This window comes from Balaenoptera borealis, assembly GCF_965194805.1.
Source record: "Balaenoptera borealis genome assembly, chromosome: 1".
NCBI classification, from domain to species: Eukaryota; Metazoa; Chordata; class Mammalia; order Artiodactyla; family Balaenopteridae; genus Balaenoptera; species Balaenoptera borealis.
In genome coordinates, this window is record NC_138860.1 from 51,822,885 (window position 1) to 51,844,561 (window position 21,677).

General features: G+C 33.9%; 2 protein-coding genes across 13 annotated transcripts in view; one reads left to right on the forward strand and one right to left on the reverse strand.

Moving 5' to 3' along the window:
- Positions 1-20,978, forward strand: part of ANGPTL1 (angiopoietin like 1) — a 33,666-nt gene extending 12,688 nt beyond the window's left edge. For both annotated transcript variants that reach the window (XM_082392429.1, XM_082392430.1), the window contains 3 exons: positions 10,766-10,959; positions 12,278-12,548; positions 13,873-20,978. In XM_082392429.1, coding sequence (XP_082248555.1) covers positions 10,766-10,959; positions 12,278-12,548; positions 13,873-14,060 — 653 coding nt within the window. In that variant the 3' untranslated portion in view covers positions 14,061-20,978. The remainder of the gene's footprint in view (positions 1-10,765; positions 10,960-12,277; positions 12,549-13,872) is intronic.
- RALGPS2 (Ral GEF with PH domain and SH3 binding motif 2) overlaps positions 1-21,677 on the reverse strand; it is a 188,075-nt gene that overhangs the window by 77,313 nt on the left and 89,085 nt on the right. The window lies entirely within an intron of this gene.

Consider the following 21,677-nt stretch of genomic DNA (forward strand, 5'->3'; position numbering starts at 1 on the left):
CTTGGGCCTCCACATCATAATACTCTGACTCTTCCTACTTCTCTAGGTCCTTCAACTGGCATCTTTTTCCTTCTCCTATGGCTTAAAAAGGCTTTCTTGAAGATACTGTTTTAGAGGTCTACACTCCTTCAAGGCTACAAGTATCACCACTGCTCAGATGACTCCTGCATGGAGCTCTCCCTCTTGATTCTAACCAAAGCTAGATGTTTGCATCTGGATATTCGACCATTACCTCACATGCTGCTGCTTCCTCTATTGAAATGCCTTCTTTCAGCTCATCTGTCAACCTGGCAGATTTCAAGGCTTAGCTAAAATAGTGTCTTAAATGTTATACCCACTCAGATTCAAACAAACGTATCTAGATGGCTCCTTCCCCAAATGGCTGACTATGCCTTGACTATGTTTTTTACATCATATTACACTGGAGCTTTTTGTTTGCATGTCTGTCTCCCTGCTAGACTGAATGCTTCTGGAAGAAAGTGAACTGTCTTTTCATTTTTCTCACTCAAACATCTAGCCAGGATTAGGTTTGGCATGCTGTACTCAGCATATTGTAAGCACTACAATAAATACTTGAAGAACGAATAAATAAATTAGTAACTAAACCCTAAAACAATCTTTTCCCCAAACTAGCATTCTCCTTTTAGAAATAAGTAAATTATTATTATAAAAGCAATAATAACCGAAGAAAATCTAGAAAACACTAACAAACTTTGCAAAAAGGTTTGCTGAATATCCAAATACTCAGAAATAAACTACAGTTAACACTTTGGTAATAACCTTCAGGTCTTTCTCACCCCCCGCCCCCATAAACATGGTAACCAATATTCTTGCAACTTTAAAAATTAGCTTTGTTCTTCTTTTTTTTCCCCTATGAGTATACTCTCAGGATATAAATTTCTGTAAGTAAAATTGACAGGTAAATGGATTTTGACTTCTCTAGTTTGTGTAAGTTACTACCCGTTTCGGAATTCGCTTGGCTCATCTTTGACACTTCCCTCCTGTCCCACACACGCAGTCAACTAAGTTCTATCCATGTTGCTTTTCAGTCTTTCACGGATGTGTCCCTTATTTCTATTCAGAGCCAGAACTCTAACTTAGATCCAAATTATCTATGGAAGCAGCTAGAGGATAGAGACATCCTGGATTTCTAGCTGGGTGACCTTGGCGGGGCTGGGGGCAGGTGGAAAGGGTTCCTCTGTGCCTTAGAATGTCTCTACTCTCTGTAACACAGACACAACATTTCTTATATTCACTGCTGAATTATCAGTTACCTTCACATGTACACACAGTACTTATACACACATCTAAATAAAATGCTTTCCATCTATAATACAAGCTCCTTCCTGGTAGATGGATACTGTGTCATTTGCAGACGCTAAATAAATGCTGGTTGACTTGATAACTACATCTTTATAGAGATTCTTAAAGTTGTCATTCCAAGGACCTTCATGAAAGTACTTTAACACATTCTATTGTACTGGAGTCATTCATTTTATAGTGTTCTAACTAACAGTAACAACAGGCTAGTGTTCCATTAAATTAGGCAAATGCTGATCACTATTAAGATTTCCAAAGGAATGACGTGTATGAAATTATCACCTGGGTACAGAAAGAAAAAAATATATTTTTTTATATTCTTTTAAAATATGTCTTGTGTAAGCTTTTACTGTATACAATTTACCAGTAGTTTTTACATACAATTTATAAATAAACATATCTGAAGTATGTGAAATTTTTTTTAACTGATGGGATGTACAATTATGTAAGTATGGAGATGACTGCCATGGAGTATTTTCTGTGGGTACTGATCTTAACTGGAAGTATCACCAGTTCTAGAAGAAATGATTATTCACATATTCATACACTGACACACGAAAAATGCCTAAGCAAAATGAGATACATCAGTTCTAGGTTTTACTACACATTGAGCTGTAGTGCAAAAAATCTAGTATTACAGACTTAAATCTCATGCTGACGATTTAGCATATCAAAGGTCCCATTAAACAGACTTTTGCTTTAATGAAACAATGGTGTATATATCCAAAATAAACCAATCCTTAATGTAAAAATTAAGCACGCGCATAACTTTTTCTGTTATTCATTATTTATTTGTTGTTATAAGTAAACATTAACTTTCTATTTTTTTCTATAAATGTTGGTCTCTGAAATTCAAGGACATAATTAGCTACAAGGGAAACAGCACAGAATTAAGGAAACTTGTTTCCTTTGTTATTGACCCTGGGTAAGTCACTTTGCCTGTGTTTTCTCGTTTGTACAATGAGAGAGTGCTGGTTGGACTGGAAGATTCTAACACCTCTTTCTAGTTCTAATATTCTGTGATTCTTATCAAATATAAACTACTACAAGCAACAATAAATAGACTTGCTATTTTTTCTTTACATATAATGTGCTAAAATCTTTGTTCATATTATTCTTATGTCAGACTGGAAAATATGTCTAAGCTGTTTGGGTACTTGCACAAAAAAGGGCAAAGATGGATGTCTATTGCTGTACTTACATATGCTTCTGGCACCAAGAAGTTCATATTACTGAACTCTACATGTAGGTACATGATCATTCTAAACTCTTTAAATGCATAATGTATATGTATTATTTAAAAAGTGTCGTAGCCAGTCACAAAAAGTCAAATACTGTACAATTCCACTTATACGAGGTACCTAGAGTAGTTAAATTTGTAGAGACAGAAAGCAGAAATGGTGGCTGCCAGGGGCTGGGGTGAGGGGAGGATGTGGAGTTGTTATTTGATGGGTACAGAGCTTTAGTTTTGCAAGATGACAAGAGTTATAGAGATTAACTGTACAATAATGAGAATGTACTAATGCCACTGAACTGTATACTTAAAAATGGTTAAGCTGGTAAATTTTATGTTATATATATCTTACCAGCATTTTTTTTTAACATCTTTATTGGAGTATAATTGCTTTACAATGGTGTGTTAGTTTCTGCTTTATAACAAAGTGAATCAGCTACACATATACATATATCCCCGTATCTCCTCCCTCCCACCCTCCCTATCCCAACCCTCCCACCCTCCCTATCCCACCCCTCTAGGTGGTCACAAAGCACCGAGCTAATCTCCCTGTGCTATGTGGCTGCTTCCCACTAGCTATCAATTTTACATTTGGTAGTGTATACATGTCCATGCCACTCTCTCACTTTGTCCCAGCTTACCCTTCTCCCCCTCCCCGTGTCCTCAAGTCCATTCCCTCCTAGGTCTGCATCTTTATTCCCGTCCTGCCCCTAGGTTCTTCAGAACCATTGTTTTTTTTGTTTTTTTGTTTTTTTTTAGATTCCATATATATGTTAGCACATGGTATTTGTTTTTCTCTTTCTGACTTACTTCAATCTGTATGACAGACTCTAGGTCCATCCACCTCACTACAAATAACTCAATTTCGTTTCTTTTTATTTATCAGCATTTTTTAAAAAGGTGTTTTAATGACAGGCAATTTTATATTTTCATTTAAAATGGTTATAAGAAAAATGCACCTCAAGAGAACAAACTTACTGTGAACTTATGGCAAATAACAGAATACTTTTGTTGGTTTACAATAAATAATCTCCAGAAACATTACTTTCCCTCTACCTAAAAAACAAAATGTTTGAGAATGTAACTATACACTTGGCAAACTGCCATCAAAAAAATTCTTAACTGTTAATGTTATTCATTGGCTACATTTTGGGTTAGTCTTTCATAAAAGAAAACATTTTCCTTTTACAAATGGTGTATTTATAAAAATAAGTTCATTCCTTGTAGGTGAATGAAGTTGAGGAAGTTCCTTCATAGTATGTTAGAGAATAGATCTGAATACCATGAAACTTGGATTCTGGCCAGGCTTTTCCGAGGCCCAGGTGCTTCTTTTGTAAAAGACTTTGTTGTGATGATTAAATGAGGTGATGCACGTAAAAATGCTTTGTGTACAGTTTGAATATCATTATTACATTTTTTGAGTGCACTTTCCAATATATGCCTTGCCATGTATGGGAATATAAAAGGTAAGCTTAAAAAGTTAAATTTGAAAAGCAGTCATTAGAAACTAAGAAAAATGCTTTTTAGTGGGTAATAAGCTAATTTTCAATTATTTATAATGTTTCCTATTAGTAAATTTTAAAAATGCAATTGGTTTCAGTTACATATTTATATTAGCACTTAAACTAAGAGAAACTAAAGAAGACTGGTTAAGCAAAAGGGCTGAAATATGATTCCATTAACCAGTTATAAAAAATAATCGGTATATTCTTAAGTAACTTCAATATAAAAGCTCAGGTTGCTAACTGCATTTTAAACTTATACATTAATAAAGTAATTCATATTATTACAAGAAAGAATCTATTATCACTTTAGAAAGTATTTGCCTCAAATTTCCCATTCCAGAAATGCTGGTTAAGTATACTTACCTTATGCTTAACTCACAACCCAATTAAAAAGTTTACCTCTTAAAAGATTTTACTTGCTGACCAATTATTTGAAAGCTCTAAATTGGTTATGTCTTTTGTCCTATTTCTCCTATCACAAAGAGCACAGGATTGGGACAAAGTAAGAAAATTAATGAGGAATTCAACAACAAAAAGAAAACGATTTTCCTTTTTTTTTTTTTTAACATCTTCATTGGAGTATAATTGCTTTACAATAGTGTGTTAGTTTCTGCTTTATAACAAAGTGAATCAGTTATACATATACATATGTTCCCATATCTCTTCCCTCTTGCATCTCCCTCCCTATCCCACCCCTCTAGGTGGTCACAAAGCACCGAGCTGATCTCTCTGTGCTATATGCAGCTGCTTCCCACTAGCTATCTATTTTACGTTTGGTAGTGTATATATGTCCATGCCACTCTCTCACTTTGTCACAGCTTACCCTTCCCCCTCCCCATATCCTCAAGTCCATTCTCTAGTAGGTCTGTGTCTTACCACTAGGTTCTTCATGACCCTTTTTTTTTTTTTTCCTTAGATTCCATATGTATGTGTTAGCATACTGTATTTGTTTTTCTCTTTCTGACTTACTTCACTCTGTATGACAGACTCTAACTCCATCCACCTCACTACAAATAACTCAATTTCATTTCTTTTTATGGCTGAGTAATATTGTATATATGTGCCACATCTTCTTTATCCATTCATCCGATGATGGACACTTAGGTAGCTTCCATGTCCTGGTTATTGTAAATAGAGCTGCAATGAACATTTTGGTGCATGACTCTTTTTGAATTATGGTTTTCTCAAGTTCTATTTTTAGCTTTTTAAGGAACCTCCATACTGTTCTCCATAGTGGCTGTATCAATTTACATTCCCAGCAACAGTGCAAGAGTGTTCCCTTTTCTCCACACCCTCTCCAGCATTTATTGAAGAAAACGATTTTCCTTTTAACTTAAGTAATTAAACAGTTTCTTTATAGAAAGAGAATAGGTAGGTTAAATAAAGATGGTTCCCAGTAAAGGTGCTATTCAAAGTATGAAACCTCTTGTCTTTTTTAACCCACTGTTCTGTTCAAAATATGGGTTCTTAATGAAAAAATACATGTTGGAAAATATGTGGCATGACTGGTCAATATTTTTCTTTCTATGATGAATCAGACCTGTTAACTGGAGTTTGTTAGTCTTATACAAATTTTAATCATCAAAGAAACTGAGGAAGAAAGAGACTGGTCCTTCAAATTCAATGTACAGAATTCCATTTTCCCGCTTTGAGAAGAATGCAATTGTGTCATAGAAGATGAGTATTTCAAGATTACTCAATGCAAGTCACAGATGTAGAAAACAAACTTATGGTTACCAGGGGGAAAGGGGGGGGGTGGGTAGGGATAAATTGGGAGATTGGGACTGACATATACACACTACTATAAATAAAATATTATAGATAACTAGTAAGAACCTACTGTATGGCACAGGGAACTCTACTCAGTACTCTGTAATGACCTACATGGGAAAAGAATCTAAAAAAGAGTGGATATATGTATATGTATAACTGTTTCACTTTGCTGTACACCTGAAACTGACACAACATTGTAAACCAACTATACTCCAATAAAAATTAAAAAAAAAAATTACTCAATGCAAACAAAAGGTTAATAAAATTCCTATTTTGAAAGAAAGGTACTTCCAGTCTATACCCTTTGAACCATTAATAACAAATTCCTGAATCATATATAAATATCATAGATAAATAAATCAATTAATTTATTTCTGATAATATAAACCAGGAAGTTAAAACTGGCTTCTCAAAAATAAAGCTGCTACTTTTTTACTAGTCATTTTAAGAATTCCTGTTAAGCATTTTGTATGGTACAGAGACAGCAGTAAAATATTTAATGTAAGAATGATCTATAACCTAATTCTACAGCAGCAAATGAATAAGATATGCAAGTAATAATGAGAAAATATTTCTGCCAAGACCAACAGTATACACTAGGCTAAGACAGGTTAGTGGTTTACTTATAAAAATAAACAAATACTAAATTTTGATATTTACTATCTTTACTGAGGAGAAAAAAAATAGCTATAAGCACTGCTAATTTTATCCATATGTCTTGGAAAAGAATTCATTTTCCTAAGCTTTTATATCAACCAAGTCTAACAGGCATCCAAACTGTAAACATGAAGCCCACTACGAAAAAGTGGGTTGAAAATTAAAGTTGAAGATAATTTTAAATTTGCATAAATTGAAGTCTTATCAAATCAAAGCTGGATCTAGAAAACCCAGAACTCCCCAGTTTGCTTAAACATCCGAGGGCTTATTAAATAGCAGGAAAGGAACAAATGGCATTTTACAAATATTCTGTCAAGATTCAAAACCTTGATGTTTCTAAATATTTTAACAGCAATTCAAATAGTCTAATGAAAAGTCCAACTTGTGAATATATAGTTAAACATAAAATGTAAACTGTCAAAACTATACTCAAATGAGTGCAGAGCAAACATTTACAAAGATGACATTCATAGAATAAGCAAATTTCTGAAATAAGAGAAATATCTGTATGTATTGCAACAAAACCACTTCATGTGTGCATTAACTACAATACTAACAGGTTTTAAAATAAGAGCAATGCTCCTCAGATATCCTTGACTATTGTGAAAGTGACAACTTAGAAAAAAAAATCTGGTTAAGGTGGTAAACAACTATGATGACTGCATTCTTAGACTGAAGAAATCAATTTCAACCCTACAGCCGACCTCAAGAGCTCTAAGTACCACCCTCCAACCACTGACATTTCAGACATGCAAAACTTGTAGCTCCGCTGGAACATCAAGCTCTCTTCTGTCTCCACGCCTCAGCATATTTCACCCATGTGTGGCCTTGATCAGACCCTCTACCCCTAATGGCCCAACTCCTACTCAATCTTCACAACTCAGCTCAGATGGAGCCGACTCCAGCTCTTCCCCACAAATCTAGGTTAGCTAATTCTTAGCCAGTGTTCCTGTGTGCCCTGCTGACTCAATCAGAGTACTCAGCAAGCTGTAGTGGAGTTCTCTCTCCCCACTTCCCACTGGACTCTATGGTTGTTTCTTTATCCCTGGAGCCTAAAGATTTCTAGCCTATCGTAGATGCAGAAAAGACATTTCTGGGAAAAATAATGCAGAACTGAGGAAACCACTGTGGCTGCCAGGAATCATTTAGTTCAACAAATATTTGAGCACCTAAGTGGGTTAACCTGTGGATACACAACCAAAAATTAGTTCTTGCTCGTGAGTAAACAAATAAACACGTTACCATGCATTACACAAAATAATCTAAGATTGGACCTGGAAATCATACTTCATTTAAACTTCTCTACCCTTCTCTGACTTGACTACAATGCGTGTTTCTGTAATGTGAAGTAGCTCATAGGTGACTGATAAAAAAGGAGAATAATATCAGTAAAACAAAGTGGTCATATTGATTCATATGGAATTTTTCCCAAGCATATTAATGTTCTGTGCCACAAGTAACTGCAGCTGAACACAAAGTATGCTAACAGCTAACATCAGCTGTTATTTTTGGTGCACAGTTTTGCAGAACACGAGATTTTTCAGGAATACGTTATTTTTCTGCAATAGAAATGACTGTATATTCATCTTTGAATAGTCGCATTAAATTTATGAATTAAATAAACGTATTTATTACACAAGCTACTTAAATTATGAAGTAAGTGTCAAGGTCAGCAATGAAGAAGAAAAGGGAACTAAATTACTGATGATGGCTACTTTGTAAAGCATTGTGTTAAAGGCTCTGAATACTCTGTAATTTAATTTCAATAACTGAGAAGGTAGATAGCATAAAAATAATTCACACTGAATTTAAATGGAATGTGATCTAATTTATGGCCTGTCTGAAAAGGGCAAACATTATTTTTAGAATAGTCCTTCCTAGCTTAAGAAACTATTTATGAGCTTTCACAAACTAACCAATATCCTCATGACTATAAAAGCATAAATTCTTAACAAAATTTTAGCAAATCAAAACCATCTATACATGAAAACGATAACATGACCAAATTGAGGTTATCCCAGGAATAAAAGGTTGGTTTGACATTAAAAATACAATCCACAGAATTTATCATATTAACAAAGGAAAAAAGAAAAACCATATCATCATGTCAGTAGATAAATAAAAAGCCTTTGACAAAATCCTAAATCCATTCATGGTAAGAACTCTCAACAAACTAGGAATAGAAGGAACAAGAATTTTTAAAGTAGTTATTACGGCTTAAAGGAAACTATGTTCATAATAAATGCAAGACTGGAATCTCAGAAGAGAAATAAAAAAGATAAAAAAAATAATCAAATTGAAACTCTATAACTAAGACATTTAATACCTAAAATAAATATAACCCAAGAAAGATAGCATTACGTGTTTCCAGTTTCCACAAATTTTTAATAGTAATCTGTAGTGCTTACAAGTCACTGTATTATAATTTTTAAAAACCTGAAACATAATAAAAACATGGACTAGAGAATTGATCATCTCTGATTTTTGTGTGTGGTTTTCAATTTCCTTGTTATTTAAAATGTGAAGGCAACTTAGCTGATTCATTTGCTTAACAAAAAATTACTGACCGTCTACTTAATAGTTAAAACAGTGATGACATGAAGTCAGAAGAAAAACAAAAACAGTCTCCATCTTCAAGGAGTAATCTAGAGGGAAGAGTTTATAGTCTCTAAGAATCCCTTCTAATGACGTAACTGTGGAACTGTTTATTTAATGAGATTAATTCTACCCCAATAAGGCCCCATAAGGGACCCTGTATATACTTGGCACAGTATAGATAACACATTCCTCAAAATTTCAACAATCCTATTATCATTACAGTATAGACTTTCTTGGACGAATTTTACTTGACTAAACTCTCTTACTTTCACACATTTTCTAAAAATTATACATGACAGAATTTAAAAATTTTTAGTAAAATATAAAATTTGACAACTGAAATTTCTATACTTTTTTGGTTGTTCTAATAGATCTTTAGGGTAATTCTTATTTCTGAACCACTTCATATCTTGACATGCTTACGAAAAAAATTCAAAGCGTCAAAACACTGGAGAAGGGTGAAACTAAATAATGTTCAGTAAAACTAGAAGCTATCTTTCTTTAGATCAAAAATATGGAAATCACAAGTTCAAGAGTCAAGACACTCTACAAATGATTTTACAAAATGTTTTGTCATTTAAAAATTTATGAAGAACTTATCAGTGGATTAAAAAATAGGGAGTGAATTCATAAAACTGTGAGATAACATGGGGACAACTGTAGCACAGCAGTTCAGAGCATAGATGCTCAGATTAGAAAAAAGTGGGTTTAAGCCTATGGGTTTAAAGACTAGTTAGTTAACTGTTTCATCTATAGAACATCTGTAAACTATCAGAAAGTCACTGTGTAGATTAAAAAAGAAAATTACTATCAGTCATATAAATTGATACAACACTTTAGAAAGGAATTTTGCCAACATTCCTGAAGTGTATTCTTATGAACTGTTGTATGAGGGAAAAAGTTAAAAGATTCCAAAAGTTTGGGAAACTGGTTTACTTCAGGGCTTCTCAGTCTTTAGTGAATGTATACTGTGTTTCCAAAAGGGTAACATAATATTTAGCAGTCTAAAACTTATTTGACTGTGGTATGCCATTTTCACTGAGCATCTCAAGGGACTAGTGTGTTCCACTGAAATCAAATTTTGGAAACTAAAAATTGGGCACTATGAAGAACTGTAAAGCTGTTCGTACCATTTTGATCCAGTAGATCAATCCTGCAACATTTTTATAAGTATGAAAAAATGAAGCCAATAAGAAGACACTTTGTACAGTGTTATTTATAATATCAAAAATCAGATAAAACCTCAGCGTCTAATGGCAGTGGAAGAAACATGATATATCAACATCAAAGGTTGCATATTACAGCTACTGTAAGTGCTAGAGTGGAGACTGTAGTCCAATGGAAATGCTTGTTAAAATAAAAAGACAGAATCCAATTTTCTATGTGTGTTAGAATTATAACAATACAAAAATGTACGTATTTGGACGAAGACTTGCAAGAACAGTGGAAGATAAAACAAGTTAATGTTCCAGATAGTGGGACTGGGGTAATTCTTTTATTTAGTTGTTTTTTTTAATATAAATTTAGTTTCTTTAACTTGTAGAGTATTGTGTACACAATACATAAAAAGTGGTATCTGTAAAGAAAGATACAAAGGTAAGACTCTTGACTAAAAACTACTTTAATATGGCTCTTTTCCTATTAAGTTTCCTGGCAATCAAAGATATTCTGATTACAGGACCATTCAAAGACTGTCAGCATGCAAAAGAAGCTGGACATTCAGTCAGTGGCATTTATATGATCAAACCTGAAAACAGCAATGGACCAATGCAGTTATGGTGTGAGAACAGTTTGGATCCTGGGGGTTGGACTGTTATTCAGAAAAGAACAGATGGCTCTGTCAACTTCTTCAGAAATTGGGAAAATTATAAGGTAAATCAGTGTTTCAGACGTGGGGGAGAGGTAGAACAAAGCAGCTCTTGCAATAATGGTCATTATATGCAATAAATAAGATGCACAGTTAAAAAAAACTATCCATATGTTTTTCATTATCTGCATTTGTCAAAAAGACAATTCTCATCTCTGGTTTTAAAGTCAAAATTAAAACGCAGAAAGGAAACTGAAGATGTACTTTAAAATGTTTCCTTTCAATCTGAATGACTTACACATGCATTTAATTCTTTGCAAAGACTGATCCTAATTTCATTTTCTAAGAAGACAACTGCTTTTTTAATCATGACCACGTTTGCACCCATTATCAAGTATATTTAATCAGAGGTAAACAGTCCTAGAAAAATGGTCATGTTCTGGAGGTCCTATACTTTATATTTACTTACTTACTTATTTATTTAAAAGATTTTTTTGATGTGGACCATTTTTAAAGTCTTTATTGAATTTGTTACAATATTGCTTCTGTTTTATGTTTTGGTTTTTTGGCGGCAAGGCATGTGGGATCTAAGCTCCCCCACCAGGGATTGAACCCGCACCCCCTGCATTGGAAGGGGAAATCTTAACCGCTGGACTGCCAGGGAAGTCCCAGAAGTCCTCTACTTTAACAAGGGGAAAAAATCCTGCAACACAACCCTCCTGAAAATACATTTAGCGTTAAGATCAGGTTTACCAAACTTATATTCTGCTGCATACCTGCAATGGCAAATGCTTACTGAAATAGGATAGTTAATTAATTTATTCTTTTTTTCAAATATTAACTTACAATCTTTCAAAGAAGGAGCTTTGAAGATTACTGTTTTATCTTCTTACATTTACTAATTTTATTTCTAATAGAGTCAAAGAAGATAATTTGTTCTAAAACAGATACTATCATTTTTATTGAATATCATAAAAATGTTAGATGTCCTATTTGTTTGACTATGGTGGGGACAGTATCTATATACAAAAAATTGTTTCTTTTTATGAGTATGAGAGAAATCAGGAACCCTTTTTAAGGGCCTGGGTAGTTTACTAGTTAATGTTTTTAGTCGCTATGAGTAATTTTAGTCCCTTCTGCTTTGTCTTACTTGTAAAGTTTGGAGCTAGTTGTGCAAATAAACGCTGACAAATTAAGAGAAAGCAAAACAAAACAAAGTGATTATATGGGACTTTAGTAGAACAGGTGATCTGCAAAAGTGGAAGGTCACATTACCACTTAAATTGTCAATATTTTTATGCTATCAAATGTTTAAAACTTGTCTATAACAAGTTTACTACCTCTATACTAATTCATGTAAGCATGCTCTCTGTTTATTAACAGAAAGGATTTGGAAACATAGATGGAGAATATTGGCTTGGACTGCAAAACATCTATATGCTTAGCAATCAAGATAATTATAAGTTGTTGATTGAATTAGAAGACTGGAGTGATAAAAAAGTCTATGCAGAATATAGCAGCTTTCGCCTGGAACCTGAAAGTGAATTCTATAGACTGCGCCTGGGAACTTACCAGGGGAATGCTGGGGATTCTATGATGTGGCATAATGGTAAACAGTTCACCACACTGGACAGAGATAAAGATATGTATGCAGGTGAGTAAGAAAAAACTGATGTGTATTCTCTGTAGAATCACCACTTTCTACGCTTTAAATAGAACCCTGTTATTAAAGTATTGCCATTAAAGTCTTTTCAGAAAGGTCGTTTTGGACTCAGTCAAAGAGAATACAACCTGCTGAAAGGAACAGCTTTTAGGAGCTCTTCTCTAAGGCAATCCCAAAGTGTGAACTCTGTGAACAAGGTTCTGTTGTTCTAACTTGATGGGGTGGGGATGGGAAACAAAACATACTCGTCTAGAAATAAAACGTCCAACTGCCTAAAATTGCTAACAAATCCCACTGGACCCCTACCATGTGCTAGACACTGTTGTAGGTGCTGAGGAACACAGCAGTGAACAAAGTCCCTGCCCTTTTGGAACTTACTTTCTAGAAGGAGACAAGATGATTTGTTAGGTGGTGACAAGTACTTTAGGAAAAGTAAAACCGAATAAGGGAACAGGGGGTGGGTGCCATTTTATGTGGGTTGGCCAAGAAAGGTAACATTTGAATGTTACCTGAAGGGAGTGAAGGAAACAAGCCGTTTGGGTACATGGGGTAAAGGCACTTCTTGGTATAGGGGACTAGCAAGATGACTGCATTATGTGGTATAGGAATAGCAAAAAAGCTTTATTCAGAGGGGAAATAGTCTCTTTAGAAAGACTCATTTAGGCCATCCACATAATTTTTAATTTAATTTTCACATACTTTTGCCTTTTTAACCTAGGTTTCTGGCTCTGATAAAGACATACCCCTGAAAGTTGATTTATTTTTACGTTCAGCTGCGTCTTGGCAAGCAGCACATAGGTCTCTATTTCACACCGGCAAAAGAGGAAAAAAGGAAGATAAATATGATCATAATACATGCCTTATTTATAGAAACTCATCTGATTGCTAATAGTGCTATTTCATATTATTTTTTTGCTATTTTGAAAATCAATTTTCCCCAAACTTTACTCTGTTTAGCAACTCCATATCCCTCCCTCCCAATCTCTCCAATCTCTCTCTCTTACACACAAAATCTACTTGCATTTTATTTACCCTGCTAGCCAGAAAATTAAATCACTTAACAACAACAACAAAAAATCATGTACTAATAAGCAAAGGGCAAAATAAAAATGGCAATTCAAGTGATCTTTCAAGTAGGTGATACTTAAGCAACAGTAACAGAATAAATGAAGAAGCAACACTATGAAGATAAAGGTAACTGAAATCAGTAAGAAAAACTCAAATTGTTCTAAACGTAGAATAAGTATTTGATGGTTTACAGAGTACCACACTTAGAAGAAACTTTTACTCTGATGTCTATATTTTTTCCTCAAAGGAAACTGCGCCCACTTTCATAAAGGAGGATGGTGGTACAATGCCTGTGCACACTCTAACCTAAATGGAGTATGGTACAGAGGAGGCCATTACAGAAGCAAGTACCAAGACGGAATATTTTGGGCTGAATACCGAGGTGGCTCATACTCCTTGAGAGCAGTTCAGATGATGATCAAGCCTATTGACTGAAGGGAGACAGTCTCCAATTTAAATGACATAGAACTCTATTTTTCAGTTCCTAAAAATGTAAATGTTACATGTATATTATTTTGCACAATTCATTTCTACAGATATAGTTTTTTAAATGAATTTTACTACAACTATAAAAGGGGATTTATGAATGTAGTTTCATCTTCCCTTAATATACTGCAGAAGATTATTTGTATCTATAATCCAAGTTATTTTAAAAATATTATTGACTAAATACAGGCAAAGTTTGTTTTGTAAAATGTAAATATTTGCCACAATGTAAAACAAATTTTAGCTTTATTTTAAATCAAAATTCAATCATGTTCAAGATCCTTATCAATTTATTTAAAAACTTTATGAAAATGCTATAACTTCCAATGGAAAAATAATTTTAAGATTTCAGCAAAATAATACATTTTATTTATAAAAATATAGACAGGAAATTAGAAGAAAACTCTAGTTTTGCCAACATTCTGCATTGAATAAAAGTTACTTCAAATTGAATTTGTGCCTTTCACATGAAATGAATATGAATTCTTGACAATATATTTTATGTCAATTTCCCCAAAGAATTAAGAAACCCACAGTATTAAAATACATATCTTTAAAAACAAAAAAATAACATATGCCGTATTTAAATGGTCAATTTATAAAAACAGAAATATACAAATGAATTTTTCAATATTATCTTCATATGATTTGCTGAACATCAAAATCTCCTGAAATCTATTTTATGTTGTTATATTAGTAAAGTGTTGATATTACAAAAGTGCAGAATATTTAGTGAGCCAATGGTTTAAAGAACTGAATTATAACTCTAAGTTTATTTATTAATACTTTTCCCTCTCTAATTTACTGATCTTTACTATTTAGAAAAATCTTGTCTGCTAGTCAAGTCAGAAAGCTTGGACAGCTTTACAAGCATTACTGCATACTTACGGGTGAGACTAAAACAACTTCAAGAAACTGTTAGATATTTTTCCAATACTGAGATTCAACAGCTTCACAATGGAATCCACAGGGGTTTGGCTAGTTCAAACTGCCAATTCCAGTGTGTGTGTGTGTGTCTTTAACTCATCTTTGCAACTAACAACTTTATTACCAATCTTCCAGAACAATTTTCTTCTAGAAATATGTTCTGCTTAGAGCTGACCTTCCCTTAATTCATTTGTGAACTAAAAATTTTAGAGAAATCTCTTGAGACTTTTGCTCAACCAATCAAAACTGAAGATAATTATCTGAACAACTCAAATCCATCAACACGACCAATGTTTTTACTCTGCCACATCTCAAAATAAAACTTCTGGTGAAAGAAGGTAAGAGAACATCAAACCCTGATGTTATTCTTTGTTTTACCTATGGTCATTTCAGAATGGCTTTAAAGTCCCTCTCCACCACCCCCAGAACCAGAAAAATCTGCTGTAAGATTTCTGGGCGAAATTAGGCATCTAATTGTTTCATCAAATCTTAACTGAATAAAATTTTACTAGGGCATTCCATTTATTTGCAGAACTACAGCATTTCACTTAAACATCCAAAACCCTATTAAAGACAAGTCTTAGAGAATTTTCACAGAAGAGGAATATTATTAAAGCTAGAATCATGTGAAAGTCAACAAACTAGAAAACTGTGCTGAATGCTAACTGCCATGGCCACAGGGTCCATTGTGCTCTCCTTTATAGAGGTGATATAGCTCTGCTCTGAAGTTCCTGGAAAGCTTGAGAATGACTTAGGCAACTGAGTTCCTTGGGATCAAGGAATAAGAAGCAGTATTATATCATAGCTAAGCATAGGTCCTAAAGGCAGAACTGCTTGGGTTTGTGGCCCAAATCTACCATGTACATGTGTTCCCTGGGGCAATTTATTTATTCCTGCCTCAGTTTTGTTATCTATAAAATGGAGATAACAACAGAACCTAGAGCTCACGTAGTTACTGTGAAAATCAAAGGAGGTAATACATGTGGTAAAACATTTAGAATAATGCCTGACACTAGTAAGTACTCAGTAGCCTTTAACTACCAGATTACTACTGCTCATCTATGTACTTTCTGCATTACCTATCATGGTGCCTTGCACAGAGTGAGTAATAAATGTACTAAAAAACAATATATCCAAATTTTCAGGTGCAAAATTACACTGATCCATGATCTTCATTTGCAAACCTAACAGAGCTATGCCAGCTGTTATGGCAGGTAGTTAAGAGAATGGGCATAAGAAAAATTAAGGTAAGAATAGCCATAGTAAGGGATTTCAGCCTAACGAGAATCTTGTGAGAGATTAGATAAGTCACATGTATGGTAGGCAAGGTCCGATAGCTAGCTACTTTACAGGTTACCAAGGAATAAGGTGTGGTTGCTTGACCTTCAGTAAGATTGAGCTATAACCTTGCAGCTGGTTTATAGAAGGATTATTTATGCTTAGTTATTTTTAATAAATGAAATGAAGCTTATCCTAAAAATGACTTAGACTCTATTCTCCACTCAATGGGATACAATCAATGTCAAGGAAACTTGGCATCTCTGAAGTAGACTTTTAAAACATGAGATATTGGATAAGGCCACTATTAGAAACCATCCTGAAATTTAGTAGATATGAACTAACAAGCTCATCCTCAGGCTCCAAGCCTGGTTGAGTAAAAAGATCAAATTTTCAGTCTAATATTCACTTGACTCTATGAGTCATGATACAGGAGTGCTAATTCTTCTAGCATTATATTTCTTAGGACTCCTACTGGTAATAATATAATAAGCCTGTAAAAACTTCCACAATCATGAAAATGTTTCAAATTACTTGTAAACCTTTACTAATGTGATATGATTTTTATATACTTAATCAATGGTAAGTTAAAAATTATTGCATCCTAACAATTTTTTAGTCTTTTATTTTAGTGTCTGAGAAAATAACTAAGTAAGAAAAGAATGACTCCACTTACGATGATGCCATGACCCCTCCTCAAAAAAGCCATCTAAAAATAAGCTCAGTTTTCAATTTTATCAGTGGGGTCAATAGTTATTACATCGTAATTCTATAGATAATTACAGGAAAGACTGAAGAATGAACTCAAAATTAAAACTAAAGACAGATTTCCAAAATATTAATATAATTCCACAATGCTTTCTTTGAACTATAAATGAAATGGTTATAATGCATATCTTTATAGCAAGTGAATTTAACCTCCCTTGTCCCAGTTTCTTCACTTATAATATATGAATAATATCACATATCTTATAAATTGTTGTTAAGAATTAGATAATTTATGTAAAGTATACAGTGTTAGGCACAGAGGATTAAGTTGCAAATAAATGTTACTTATTAAGATTTTTATTATTAGTCTCCTGTTAAGGTTTGCTAAAAAATTTACAAAATGCATTACTGAAATATCAGCTGTTGGAAACACTACTGGCAAAGCTGTTGGAACTGGGGGAACCTGATTCTGTTTATGATTAAAATGCAGATCTGTATAGCTTCTACACATGATATTTTTTAAAGATATAAGGCTCTTAAGAGAAAAACTATGAAAATGGGAAAGAAATCAATGTAACCCCATCCCCAGCCCTTTTATATCACAAGTCTTTGAGTGGTCTAAAGTAAACTTCAGAAAATATACCATTAAAGAATGTTAGAAGAATTTTAAATATATAAAAAAGAATGAGGGTAAAAGGGGATATAAATGAGGTAATGGAAAATGGGAATGTAATTTTGGCTAAAGAGAAAGCTAGGGCTAGCTGCCATTTGGTCAGAGCTCATTCTCAAGATTCAAAAGAAAATGACTGAACATGCTTTATTGCTGTTTTAGAATTCAATATGTAATCTTAATGAGAAGAATAAGGTAAAGTAATCCATGGTGTGTATTATATACAAATTAAACCAAAGAAAGGAAAATGGAATAAAACTCTTAAAATATGAAAAGCCAATGACATTTTTTGACTATTAGGCATTTTTGAGATCAGTGTCAGAGACTTCTATACATTTAACCAAGTAAAATTCTACCAAAGGGGCAGGAAAACAATCTCATTAATTCCCAGAGAGCTGCAGAAAGCTTTGGACTTTGTTGAAATTATCTGAATAGAAATGTGAATAAAAAGCTACTATTTTTGAAAATATTTATACACAGATTAGCAAAAATTTCTCAAACTAACGTAAAACTAAAGAACTATATTCTACTAAGAGATCAACATAGGTTAAAAACTAGTGAAACATAAAAGAGGATCAAATAAAATCTGAATGGCCTTGTAAGTTTAGGCATGTTTTAAACATCTCATTAGCTGTGATGAGGACACCACTATCAAGGCCTGGTAATGTTATGTACCTCTTCCATGACACAGGATATAGGAGAGATTATTCACAAGGTAATGACATCAACTTGAGCCTTTGGTATTAAAGAGATGTTAAGTTCCACAAAGGAAGGAACAAAGTCCATTTCGATCCCTGCTCTACATCTATCACCAAGAATAGTGCTAAGCAAACACTGGATGGCCAGCTGATGCACCAAAAGAAAACTGGGGGTGGGTAGGGAGTTGTATACAAAAGTGCACACAAATAAATGTATTTAAAACAAATGAAGTTGCTGGAACAATGGGAAGAGCCAGAAAGGGATCATTTAATTAATTAGGTCAGCCAATAAGTGTTAAATACTAAGTGCCCGCTTTTATTCTAGATGTTAAACATAGAGCCCTGGACCAAGACAAATTCAGGGCTTATACACTGCTGAGGGAAAGAGATTAATGAAAACAAAATGGTGCTTGTCAGAGGACAGGGGATGAGAGGGGCACTATATCCCATATTACAGATGGATATAAGGACAGCTTTTCTCTTCTTAAAAAAAAAAAAAAAAAAAAAAGGCCTATTATGAAAATCTTTAAGTTGGGGCAGGGGACTTTCTCTACAAGAGACAGAGTCATACGTAGACACATCAAAACAGTGTACTCATGTCTTACAGAAGGGCAGGAGAGTTTAAAAAAACTTCTCTGTAACATTCTGCTTCTACTTAATAGAAAGCAATGTATAGAACTGCAACAACTTATTTCCATAGTTTTAAAAACATATGCTTTCCTTCTCAGAAAACCACCTAAGCTGGTTGAGCTACTGCATCTTCCCAAAATTACATAAATAAAGTAGAAATGAGGTTAGAAAATGCACATGAAAGAATATTTATCATGTTTCATACAACTGAATTATTTTTGCACAATGTTCTTTTTCTCTCTCTCCAGCAAAGCAAAACTTCCCATGCCAAATTCTTCAATAAGCTCCTTAAGATTGTTCTCCAATGACAAGAACAAATGAGTGCTGTTAATGATTTTCAGATTTAAAGCAATAATTCTCATATAAAACAATTTTTTCCTTGAGATTTGCCAAACTATTTCTCTCCAGAAAAACTGTATCCTTAGTCTAAGAACTTTTCACTATATTGTCCAGGCTGACTAATTTTTACCTTGAATGCAAACCAACAGAAGAGACAATTTTTCAAGGGATGATGAGCTGAAAGCCAAGAAAACATTTTCTACTTCTTATAATTTAATCCACATTGAATTATAAATAAACCTGGCAGTATCAAAATAAGAGTTTCGTCAGCATACAAACCTCCATATTCTTTTTTAAGCTTCACAAAGAATGGCTGGTTCTGATCATAATTCTTAGGGGCAAAAGCACCATTAGTTTGGATCACGTCTCTCACGTTAAGATAGATAATTAGCCTTCACCTTTTCTCTGTGCACTGTAGATAGATTCTTTTGGTTGATACATTTGTTCCAAAAGAACCTTTGCAGACATAATGGATAAAGGGTAGCATTAAGCAAATTCTGTATATTTGAAGAGAGATAGTTAAGTAGAAGCTACCAATATGAATAATGAGCATTATCTTTCAAATGTCTTTGGGACAGGTTCTCTCCTATCAAATGTACAGCATCTTGTAAATGTTGACATTTTTGGCATCTATCTGCACTGGGCCTAGTTTAATATGACTGGGAAAAAATTCTGAAATAAAGAAAAGTTAAATTTAAAAACCACAATCTTAATTCATTTTAAATTAGAACAAAATATGAACAATGTAAATATTAACAGGATATAAACTATTGTAAAATCTTCATTCTTCAACACACTTCGGTATTGAAGATTAGGAATGAGAACATGAACCAGCTTCTATGACATAAATAAATCAAGCAGTCAAAAAGTTGTATGAAGTTGAAAATGCTTCACATTTTCTTAGGAAAAGCATGTATGTTTTGATAGATGGAATGAATACACTTAATCTCAAACTTTGCGATAAAACGAAACTGTCACTACATTAAAAAGACGATTTTCATGCTGGAAATGAACTAAACTGAGTCACAATAACTTGTCTGACAAACATTTCAGTGTTTCACTTCCCCTTCCCAAGTTTACCAAATGTTTGTGTCAAATGTTCCACAATCATCTCACATTCTCAGATGCTTCTTCACAAACTGGTATAGGGATGAATAATTATATGAAGAATCCAATGTATAAAATTATGTAGATGCTAAAGTGTATGTTCTCTATTTTAACTTAAGTTTTTGCCATTCCCCCCACCCCTTTTGGCTTCTAATTCTTGAATAACCCTCAGAAACGTGCATCTTGCTTCAACAGAGAATATAAGAAGTGGAGGAGGGGAAATCCAGTAAAAAAAACAAAAACAAAAACCCCAGGTTTCTAGGGTGGTGGAACAGTGCAGATAATGCAACACTGTGATCACTAGTAGACTAAGCCAGGAAATAAGAGGGGGATCAGGTATGGAAGAAGGGGGAAAATGATGAATTTACTTCTGAACATGCTAATTTAAGAGTTACCCATACATATCTCATTCAATCAGTATTTGAGTACCTAAAATGTTACCAGGCTGCAGGAATTACAAAGACAATTAGATGTACAGGTCTAGTCTAAGATTTGGGAGTCATCAGGCGATATACAGAAAAAAACTGCATGAGACTACTCCAAGTGAGCATATAGAGGAAGAAAAGAAGTGGACTGAGACCTTTATAAGAACAGATTTAAGAGAAAGGCAGAGAAAGAGAAGTCGATAAAACAAAAGCCAGAAATGTAGAAGGCAAATCAAGAAAGACTGGTGCTACAAGTGGAGAATTTCAATAAGCAGACATAACTAGCATCAACCTCTCACAAAATTACAGGTAATAGTGAGAAGGGAGATTCTGGGTCATGAGAATATATAAAGTGAAAAAGAACTGAATTGAGGAGTCAATGGAGACCAAACTGAAGACACAGAAAAGATCATGGTTCTATTATTTTCTCCAAACCAACTTCTGCACCTCAATATTTGCCTCATTTGCTTTAACCCACAGGAACAATTACTCTGTTTTAGGTACCAGTGCTGGGAGAAAACAGGTATATTCTTTAATGGAAAACCTTTCCAGATCCCACTATTTCAACGATTTCCCACCCCGCCCCTGTACGTGCATGAGAGTATGCTTATGTGCACATGCACAGACGACTTCAAATCTTGTACTGAAGTCTCCACTGTGAATAAATATAAAACAAAGACCTCTGAACTAGACATCAGAGCACAAGGATTTACACTGTCATTTTCTCATTTTCAACAGGGAATAATCTCTTTTCCTAAAAAATACAAATTATGAAATTTGAGAA